This window comes from Cydia strobilella, chromosome 6 (genome assembly GCF_947568885.1).
Source record: "Cydia strobilella chromosome 6, ilCydStro3.1, whole genome shotgun sequence".
NCBI lineage: Eukaryota > Metazoa > Arthropoda > Insecta > Lepidoptera > Tortricidae > Cydia > Cydia strobilella.
The window spans coordinates 9,312,161-9,323,709 of NC_086046.1; the positions used below are offsets into that span (position 1 = coordinate 9,312,161).

Consider the following 11,549-nt stretch of genomic DNA (forward strand, 5'->3'; position numbering starts at 1 on the left):
CCTGATTTGATCGGTCAATTTAATCTGATTGGCGAAAGCGAAATCGGCTCCATACTCGCGTCGCGTAGTCTGGAGTGCGCCTTATATATAGCTCTCACTTATGGGTGCGGTGCGGTGCGGTAGTCTGTTTACGGTTTTAACTGCCATTACTGTATTTACTGTACTGCGCAGTTGAAACATTAAGGCTTATTACACTTTGCTAAATTTAGTCCTAATTAGACTGCTTAGGATAGGAAGGACGCTCCTGATTACACTGTTCCAAATTTAGACACGACAGTTTTAAATTTAGACACGTCCGCCCGCCGTGCCGTAGGCGACTGACTGCACTAAATATTATTACACCTATCCTAACTAGGATGCTAAAATCATTCAGCTTGTCAGAAACCATCCTTGCTCCTAATTAGAATATCCTTACTTGCTACACGCGATTACACTTTACTGATTTAGGATTCTAAATCGTTTAGAATCCTAAATTTAGCAGTGTAATAAGTCCTTTAGGTTGTGTCGAACGAAGTTGAAACGAATCTAAAAAAATCTGTCTGTAGATTGGATTCTGTGGTAGAAAACATATTATTATACTCTTTGGTAGAAAAATTGCCCCGCGCCGCCTGTCAATTTATATCTCGGTTTCTCGGTATCTCCGTCGGTCGAAGAAATAAAATAATTACAGAGAATTCTTAATAGTAGTTTTTAACAGAAGTGGGCCGTTGGAGCTGACCTAAGTTTCGGAGTTACACACTTCATTTCTGTATTATTTAACAATGACTTCGTTAATTGACATGAGTTTAGAGGATATCATACTAAAACGACGGAAAGAAAATCTAAGGTAACTTTTGCTTATACTAGTTATAAGTACTGTTGTGCATAGCTATTGAATAGCTTGGATTGCATATGATAAAATTAATCTTGATTGAATTTCTTTCAGATCTAAAATCAAGCCTCAAAATGGCAATCCCAAAAGTCAACCCAAGCCTACAATTAAAAAAAAGATTCCGATTGTTGACGCCAGAAATAAAATTATTTCCAAAAAGCGTACACAAATAACAGATGCACGTGAAAAATTAGCTGAACTAGCGAAACATAAGGATGCACGGCTGAAACTCGAACAAATGAGAAAACAGAGGGTATGTCAAGCTTTGATTCTGCTTTAAAGCCTGACAAATGAAATACTAGTGGATTCCTATAATTTTTGTTATATTATTATACTGGGCACAGTGGGCACAGCTTATGTCCTTAACATTAAGTAATAATGTAAGTTATTTAGTGAAAAGGTGTGAATACTTTAACCACAGAATAGAATAGTACTACCATACAGAAAATTCACTCCTTCACGAAAGTCAGATTTAGATATAAAATTATACCTATACTCGCCGCCTGCAAGCAAAATTGAAACTTATAACCGCACACGAACGGTAAATCTTCTTTGCGCGCGGCAGTTTTATGACTGAGGTGCGAGTGTCGGCACGGGGTTGTGGGCAAGTTTTTGTACCTATACCTACTGATTTATTGTTTTTAAGATAAATATGTAGGAATTACAAACTTTGATTCTGTAAACATATTTTTTTTTATCCGGAGATAGTATGTTTGATTCTCACGGAAGTAGGTATGCCACAGAAGTACTTATTCCTTTGAAAATATGTTGGTCAATATAGTCTGGAATTAAAAAAAAAAATATTTCTGCTTCCATGTTCTTTCATCTATTCAGACATCCGTAAACAGAACAACATCTATAGATTTAGGTTTTAAAGGCATTATGTATTTTCAATTTTGCGCGAGTTGAGCGGCAGCCCATTGCCATACGCCTGCCCGGGAGGCGCGCCAGCCAAATGTACCTAAACTGCGAAGTGACACCCCCCTGCTTTAACTGGCTATATTATAACCTGATGAATGGTTATAGATGTAGACTATGCCACTTGGCCCATAAATACAAATCAATAATTATTGACACCTTATCCTCCTAGCCTCATCAGAAGGCTGGGTAGCTTTGAAGCTGCTGTAGAATACTTGACGTAAATAGTTAAAATTGTAACCCCTCTCTAAATTTACTGTTTCCATAGTACATACTTCTCAAGGACATTGGGAATTTGAATAGTATAGAAGTCCTTTCCTTAGGCTTTTAATTATGAAAGTGTTATTGAAAAGGTAAGTAGTTAAGTGAGTGAATACCATTTATTGCACCACAAAAGAAAACCAAATCAGAAGTAATATAATTAAAAATAATATAATAGAACAATATATGTAACTTTATTTTACAGATTGCAAAATTGCAAACAAAGGATAGAAACATTTTTAATAGGAATCAGCTGCCGTTTATGAGAACTGTCCAAAATAAAGAAAGAGGTAAGTAATTTATTCCGGTCCTGTTAGATATTTAAAAAATGTTGGTGCTGGTGATGCTACTAGTACTCTTATGTTTTTAAACTAAAGTAGATCTGTTGTGCTAGGTTCACAGATACCCAGATGGAACACATTCAATTTATTGTCACTCGATATAATCAAGTGAAAACATCTTGTGAAATGGGTCAGTTCAATCAATAGACTATCTACAATTGCAGTTTCACTCATTATAACACTTTAGACTCTTGCGTTTTGAACACATATTAAGTTATACGAACGGGTCTACCACCATCATTTAAGCATGCAATGAGCACAGCTAGTGCAACTCAGCTGAAACGTCGGAATTTAAGGTAAAAACCTTGATTTTAAATTCGTATAATTAAATATGTGTTTCACTCATTTCCATAAAAACAAAGCAATGTTGCTTTCTACAATGTAAATAAATATTGCTAGGGGTAATATAATTATACCGTACAATTTGGTCAAATGGTTTAAAGCAAAAAAGAACTTGCTTGAGAAGATGTCATATATTAAAGAGAAAAGAGAAAGAAAAGTAACTCAATAAATAATAACTTAGCAATTAAGTCCTGAGTGACTATTTGCTGAGTTAATATATTAGCTGCTCAGTTTTATTTTCGGTTGCTTGTTTTATAATTGTCCAATAAACATTATTTTCAGTATTTCTCGACTCCTCAAGGCAAGTGCGTTCCCAGCCCCTCCATAGGGCCAGGATGGCAGTAAATCGACAGCTAACCACTAACAAGAGAAATATAGAGACCAGATCTTTTGAAAATAGGTCCATTGGTAAGTTTTTATTTAGGGTGCTTGCTTAGGGACTAAGGCCTCATAGCACGAGCGCTTTTACAACGCGCGTTAAAAAAGCGTTTGAATGACACAAATGGATACATGTGTATTTATTCACACGATGGCGGTGGCGCTTTGGTCATCGTTAAATCGAATTTAGCGTGCGGGACGGATTCAAGTGCTTTTTAAACGCGCGTTAAAAAAGCGCTTGTGTCTATGAGGCCTTAGGGGAAAACAGATTTTTATCAACAATAAAATAAATACCGTTAATAAGGACTAGGTTTTAACTAGAAATTTATCAACTATTACATTAATTACATATGTTGCACTGCATAGTAGAAAATGAATTTAGTAGCATGCTAAAAGATGGTTTTACAGTGTACTTAAATGCCTTTGCGCATGTCTTTTTCAGAATTATTTTCATATAGCAAGCTATTAAGATCCTAGAACACAAACTTTTTTTAAAGTAAACCGTCACCATGGATATAAATATTCCATTGGTTTATTATCTTCAGCAATTTATTGTCATTGAAATTAATAAGGTGTTGTTTCAGGTCTTAGGACAGGCAAGTTCTCAGTTAATGTATCAAATTGGAAACAAACTAAAAATACTGGTAAGATCATCATTTATTTTGTACCGTTTCCTTTTTTTAAGGTTCCGTACGCAAAGGGTAAAAACGGGACCCTATTACTAAGACTCCGCTGTCCGTCTGTCTGTCACCAGGCTGTATCTCATGAACCGTGATAGCTAGACAGTTGAAATTTTCACAGATGATGTATTTCTGTTGCTGCTATAACAACAAATACTAAAAAGTACGGAACCCTCGGTGGGCGAGTCCGGTTTTCCTATTGTCTTTAAGGTACTACATGCACAATGGTTTTCTAGTAGAAGGACCTGCCACCTTCTACTTAGTTTAGGGACTGAAGCTACTGTAAATGTTTAATTCTTATTTACTAAACACAATACAAATAAGGCTCAAGCAGCTGACCCTTCAACACATATGTAGTTTGCTATAATAACTTCTTACCAACAGCCTCAATTAAGTGGTAGATGAGGAGAGTTTGTTACTACATTTTGCTTCATTTGACGTGTGTCTTCAATCTTCATCACTAAGTAAATAAAATATACCTACCTATAACATTCTGTATTTATTTAATACATCCAATTAATTTTGTAAAAATATATCTTAAACTACAGGAATTACCAGGAGTGCACCAGTGAAACCAATTGTAAGAACTGTTGAAAATGACATTGAAATGTATGATGACCCCATGGACAGTGATGTCGAAATGGAGCCACGGGTATCCTTGAACCTGAACCGTAAAGCTAGCCTGCAGCTAAAGATAATAGCACATAACAATGAGCCGCGGGAAAGTAGAAGCTCTGCACACAGGTAAATACAAAATAGCGCAAGCGCTTACTTCTGAAGCTGTGGCATTTTGGTATGCGCGGGGATCTTTACCGTTGGATAAAATCTTATGTAGAAAATCGCTCGCAGGCTGTAGCTGTGAGAGGGCATATTTCTCATTACAGGTCTATCAGTTCTGGTGTACCGCAGGGTTCCCATTTGGGGCCCTTACTATTTGTCCTGTACCTTAATGATATCACTGAATGTATCAAGAACTCAAACATGCTCTTATACGCCGACGACACGAAAATTTTTAGAATCATACGAAATCCTGACGATTGTAAGTTACTGCAAAATGATCTACATAATTTCCAGACTTAGCTTTAGTAGAAAAAGGACAACTATTAATTTCAAGTATGATCTTTGCGATAAAGAGTTAACCCGTGTGAACCAGATCCGTGACCTCGGCGTAATCATGGACTCAAAGCTTACCTTTGTGCCCCACATTGACAATATCTTAAAAAAATCTTTTAAACAGTTGGGATTCATATTGCGCGTAGGTAAGGATTTCAGGAGACCTTCGACGTATAAGATATTATTTAATAGCTATGTCCGTAGTCGATTGGAATTTGCTAGCGCAGTGTGGAACCCGCTATATAAAATTCATAGCGATAGAATAGAAAAAGTGCAAAAAAAGTTTGTAAAAGCAATTGATTACCGCACTGGTAATAAATACATAGATTACACTACCGCTATAAAAAGACATAATATTTCTCCCTTGAGCTTGCGTCGCGAACGCACTGATGTTATTATTCTGTATAAGGTCATTAACAACATTATCGACGCCCCTGAGTTATTAAAATCTATTTCCTTTAGAGTACCCCGTCGTTGTGAGCGAGTATGTAGAAAGAAGAACCTCTTTTATATTCCCCGTAGTCGAACTTCATACGCGAGAAACGGTTTCATTAGAAGAGCTTGCAGGATGTATGATAATAAATTTCAAAATTTAGATATTTTCAATAACAAGTTTTGTACCTTCAAACGCCTGACCTTGAAGTGTATTAATAGGCTTTAACAGGCTTTAATTAGAAAATTAACTTTAATTGCACTTTTGTTTTGTTTACAATTTATCCATTTTAGTTTTATCCATTTTTGTTTTATTTTTCCATTCTTGTTTTATTTTTGTTAAAATGAAAGAGTATTGTTGTAACATTGTTTTGACAACTTGGAATTTATATTTCTAGTTTAATTTAGTATTTATATATGTCACATGGTTTTCATACTATTTTTTAGGAAACTGTAGGTCTATAAGTCTATTACCCTACATTGTAACAAGTTATTAATATAAGAGACTGTTTGTTTCTAAATAAATTAAATAAATAAATAAACAAAATCGATCTTGTCTTTACTGTAGGCACAGAATAAGTAATAGTATTATCATCAGGCATCGTAAACTGCGAGCGAAATCCATTGAAGTACTAGGGTTGTAACTGGTTGTCATACGTCATTTCAATGGATTTCGCTCGCAGTTTACGATGCTTGATTCACACAGAACGGCCACGCACCGCCCCGCCCCGATTCGAACTTACTCACACAAGTCACACAATGACGCATGCCGCGTGTACAGACGTGCCGTGTACAGAAGAGCCGCGATTTGTCGTTCTCCGGGTTAAGCTATAGATACGTTGCCTGTTAGTATCTATATAACACGACTGTTTTAGATTGTGGTGTTTCTACAGTATTTAATAACGCAAATTAGAAATTGGAACATGTTAATGATTCTTTGAAACATCGTTTTGTGTTTAGGAGTGCTCCCGTAGAACGCGATATCAGTCCACCTAGACCGCCTTCAATACTAAAGAAGCGCCCTATGGCTGCGCTCAGAACTGAGAAGAAAGTCGAGAGGCCAGAGAAGCCTAACACGGAGTACAGGATCATCGTCAGCAGCTTGGGCAGCACTGTCACCGCTGGGGATATTGAGGTGCGTCTATATTAATTATCTTAGCTTCCCGAGTAGCGATAAACCAAGTAGCGATCGAATATTCTATAAAAGCGCGTTGAAATAAACCGTTCGTTTGAATAAACCGTTGCATACCTCCTCTATTGCTAATTACTTCGTCGACTACTTTGTCTAAGAGACAACACTTACCTATTACATTACGGAGGGCCGAAAATCGAAGGTACTATATGAAATTATTAATTTAATTAATATTAAATTATCTGTATCTTTATCACTCGAATACGAAAGAGTAGCAGGCCCTCTGCTCACTGATAGCCTCATTGAAATGCGAAAGTGTGTAAGTGTAAGTTCAGGCATTTGTTACTACTCAATCTCGCAAAAACGGCTGATAGGATTTGGATGATTGATGACACTCATAAAATTTGTGCAGAATTTACAATACAATACAAATACTCTTTATTGTACACCTCAATACAGAAAATTTGGGTTTAGATGGATTCCAATGATTTTTATTACCCATATTTTTGTTATTAGGAATTGTTTGGTGATGTTGGCGGCATGATAGAGTCCCGTCTTGTCCGTCCGGGCACGGCTGAAGTGATCTATAAGACCTTAGAAGACGCCCAGCGAGCTGTCGACCTCTACCACAAACGGCAGCTGGACGGGCAGCCAATGAACTGCTTGCTGGTCACGCCGCGCACTAACGCAGCTCCGGCAAGGTATAGCTTCCATTCACAGATCAATTTGGTATGTAGGTTTTCTTTTGCCGCCTTTTTCTACTGACCAGATTTGCTTGACCTGATATAGTAGAGTAGGCAACAAATTACCTGACCAAATTACGTAGGCTGTTTTTGGTATGTTGTCAGGAATGTTAAAACGTGTTTTTAATTGTCGCATTACGTATGTTCTGTCCCTCACGGGTGCACGCGTATAGCTCATCTATGTCATACTAGGTCTATGCCGTCATATCGGTCGATTGCACCCCACTCTCTTGAAATCGAGTGAAATATGTGCAGATTGTTTATTTCTGTGACTGAAATGTAAGTATATTATTTAATATATTCTTATTATACCTATTTACTTTATTTCAGAAGCGGAAACAAGCCTGGATTATACAGCACCAATTCAAACGTTGAACCTGATCTGTCCACTTTCCACAAGGTGTTATTCAGTAATTTGTAAGTAAGTGAAATCAAACAATAATTATCTTATCAACGCAAGTAAGCATTTCAGACAAGTAGTTAAACATATTTTGTGTGCATTATGGTAATTAAAGTTAAGATATTAAAGCAAACTGAGTATCAATTTTTTTTACCCTTAGATTTTTGTTAGACAATTCCCTCGTTTATCTGTAAAACATGTAAAAGGTCGGCACGCGGATGTGACATCACGGGCATGCGGTTATTGGAGAACTTACTTGAACTTGAGAGAGGGGCTAAGGCTGGCGTCCACTAGACTGGCCGAGGCGAATCGAATCGAATCGCAATAATTCGCCTTCTATACATTTACTATGAATGGTAAATTCGATTCGACGCGCCGCGGCTCCTCGTCAATGGACGCAGTTTCATAGTAAATGTATAGAAGGCGAATTATTGCGATTCGCCTCGGCGAGCCTAGTGGACGCCAGCCTTTAGACTACAATACTGTATACGACAATCCTATAGAAGCGACAAGAGGGGAGATATTATAGTCTGGCAAATACAACTTCACACTTGTCAGTAAAAACCAGCAAAATTATACTTGCCCCTTTCTTTTGGGCGCTAGTAGGTAACACAGAATAAGTAATAGTATACTTACTCACAAGTCACACCTCACACAATGACGCGTGTACAGACGTGCCGTTCACACATAGATACTAGATACGCAAATGATTTTTGATATGGCGAGTCCGCCCTGTGCAAGTACTAGCGTAAGATAAAGACAGTATGATGTCTGTGTTATAAACATAGGTACGATAATATAAAGAGGGAATGGGCCCCTCGGCCCTCCCTCATATGACTGAACGAGATGCTCTTATGGAACCATAGACATAGTATAGTCGCCATCGCCTCCTACCTATGCTGCCATAACCCGACTGTGACGTCATGAGATTATATAATAAATGTAATGTCGGTTAGCACTCGGCCGATAATGTGGGTAGGGTTAAAGGCAGTCTCGCTCCGACCCTGCCACCGAACGGACGAGTGCATAGCTGTGCATTCGAAACCAATATAGGATGTGTTTATTGTTGTTCCCCCAAATATCTACCTAAGAGGCAGGACGTCACAGTGGCGACGAGTTACCAAATAAGTGAAAATCCTGTCTCAAAAATAAGAAAGAGGGATATAAATAGCAGCTTACTAACTGCACCACTAAAGCTATTTATTGCTAAATATATCGATGTAATAAATAAAGAACCCACGAGATGTACGTAAACGTACACAAAAAGGTTATAGGAATTGTTATTTCGTTACCCAACTTTTACCGATAATACCATGATTTTTAATCAGTATAAGTGTGTACATCAATCTAGTCAGTATTTAACTAGAAACAAAAATATTGGAAATTTACTCCAATAAATAAAAATATAATATATCCTTGCGGCATGGTGCCGTAGATGATGCTGGCCGACAAAAAGTTATCAGTTTTATATTCTTCTCAATAAAAGGAAAGGAGAAGAATGACCCAAATAGCGCAGATATGACTACCCACAAAGCAGTCTGAGCACATAAACATTTTTGTAAGGTACACTTTTGGTATTTAAACTACAGTATGGTCGAGAAAAGAACTATTTTTGCGCTAATAGTATTACTATAAAGCATATTTCAACGTCTTATTTAGTCTGAATACTATTAAATGCTTTTGTCTGCGTAACGGTTGTTGATCTAGGTACAACTGTAGTATACATGGGACATATGAATGGGACAAGGGCAAGCGAATGATGACTGTAATATATTAGTAGCTCACGAATATGTGGTATAAACGACAACTGCTTCATAATAGTTCACATAATAGTTTTAACCAGAAGTTATCTAAATAAATAATAAGTGTACACTTTACAATGGACGTGTCTCATAATTGTAGTGTAGACTTTATTTAGCGTCAGACTTAATAAAACTCAACTGATCAGCTGCACAACGTGTGCTATTTAGGTATCAATTTTAATTGTTTACCAAATCAGCACATTATTGCCTGAGTCTTCTTTCTAGAATGTAAAAAAGAAAAATAAGTAAATAAAACTGATACGGTCGGTGAAATTTGTCGTTAAAGCAAGTAATTACCTATTCTCCATGGAAATACCTTTATGGTTGTTAATGTTGTGTTAAGATTGCACTGATCCTCCTGGGGCCCAGCCATACAAGGAAAAAGTCCGAAATTTGCTAATGAAATCTAAACCTTTAACCTCGTAAGACCCACCATATGGTTTTTAAATTTTTAATTTGGACTTTATTCTATAAGTAAATTGGAACGAATTTCGTTTGTTTTACAACGCTGTAAAACAAAAGAAACGCTACTCTATTGGTTTCATCAAAAGGTTCAAATTAGATTGCAATGAATATGTACATTTTAATGTACATTTAGACTCACGAGGATAATATAGGAAATAGGGTTAATTTTATTTTGTTTTAAAATAGAACAAAGCAAAGCAGATGCCACTCTGCTGCCATTGAACATTAGTGAAACGTGTCACAATGTAGCAAAATGTCATGGTTACGGCGAGGGCTTGCATTGAATCCTGAACGAAGCGAGAAATTCTAAAATGGAATACTGAGCGTAGTGAGGGATTCAAGTGTTGACAACGCCAGTGAAAATAATTTTGCTACCATGTGACCCATACTGCTTTCCACTTTTCATTTGAGAAATAAAAAAAATAAAAATAAAGTCTAAGGAGTAAAGAGTAATAATAATAATGCCCTTTTCCGAATAGATGAGGTAAAAATTTTAAATTTCATCGAACTTAAAAAGTAGGTACCTACTACATGTAGGACCGTGGGCCTTGGGAAGGTATGGTTATGCTTATAATAATTCTGCCACGCCAGCAGTTTGGAAACTCATGAAATGGTCTACCTTGTCCTCCTTAATTAAACGAGTTTTCAAATGCAACTACCGCGGTTATGGTACGCGGGGCAGGGTTGCTAATGCTGACTGTGGTGTATTTAAAACAACTACACATTAACACAAAAGTACCTGTAAATATTAAAACTAGCAAAGTCGAGTTTCATAGACTGAAAAGACAAAGCTATAAATGTACAGTTTATGCAATAGATGAGTTCCGTTTATATAAATACAATTGGAGCGAAAACTCCGTAAGTGGAACATAAGCCCGGAAAAAATACCATCGGAGTGAAAAACTTCGCGAGTACTGCATGGGATATCGGCCCATGTAGTGAAAATGATAAGTTCTTCAACTATGTAACGATAATAGGGTTGGTGACTCATGTTGAATCTAAATCTAGTTTAATAGATAGAAAATGAACAATTTATGAAAAAAAAAAATAAAAAAAAATATTTGAAAAATAATGGGAAGAGTCAAAAAACACCTCAAAGTTTCAAAATTTAAGTTTTTAAACATCCAAAAAGAAAATATGGTATCATTTTATTCGATTCCTTACATAAAAAATAATAATAATATCGTATATCGTATGGCGCATAAATGCAATATTTCGCCGCTTGTTTTCCATACATCGAAACGGTTTCTAAGCAATAGCGACGTTACATCGTGACGTCACGACGTATTGCCATTTTGTTAGAAGCGTTTCGTCAGTAAAGTGCGGGTGCCAGACTTCGACCATAATTTGTGACTTGTATTCTATTGCTTATGGCAACGGGTCGCATAGACATTTGATTTTCAAAATAAACCTGATCGACTGATACCATTAATAAAAATTTGTCAAATACCCTATTATTAACGATAAGGAGTGATACTCTGCTAATTGTCACATAGGCTCGTTGAATTTTAATGTATGTCTTGGGGTCCAATCCTATGTATATGTGCCTATTTTAATGTATGTCTTGGGGTCCAATCCTATGTATATGTGCCTACCTGTTCTGTTGTTAAAAACGTTAGATAACTTCGATAACTCGCTAAGTATGGAAACTCGGTAGTTAGAAGGTACTTA

General features: G+C 36.7%; 1 protein-coding gene across 2 annotated transcripts; it reads left to right on the forward strand.

Annotated features, from left to right (window-relative positions):
• The first annotated feature begins 613 nt into the window (after positions 1-613).
• Positions 614-7,643, forward strand: LOC134742395 (polymerase delta-interacting protein 3-like). 2 transcript variants are annotated; one of them, XM_063675519.1, is made up of 9 exons: positions 614-826; positions 926-1,124; positions 2,256-2,340; positions 3,016-3,141; positions 3,684-3,755; positions 4,340-4,535; positions 6,297-6,471; positions 6,985-7,169; positions 7,542-7,643. In XM_063675519.1, exons 1-9 carry the CDS (start codon positions 762-764, stop codon positions 7,630-7,632), a joined length of 1,194 nt encoding a protein of 397 aa, XP_063531589.1. In that variant the 5' UTR covers positions 614-761; the 3' UTR covers positions 7,633-7,643. The 2 variants fall into 2 exon arrangements, with proteins under 2 accessions (XP_063531589.1, XP_063531591.1); XM_063675521.1 differs by having other exon boundaries at positions 615-826; positions 3,696-3,755.
• Positions 7,644-11,549: the final 3,906 nt, after the last annotated feature.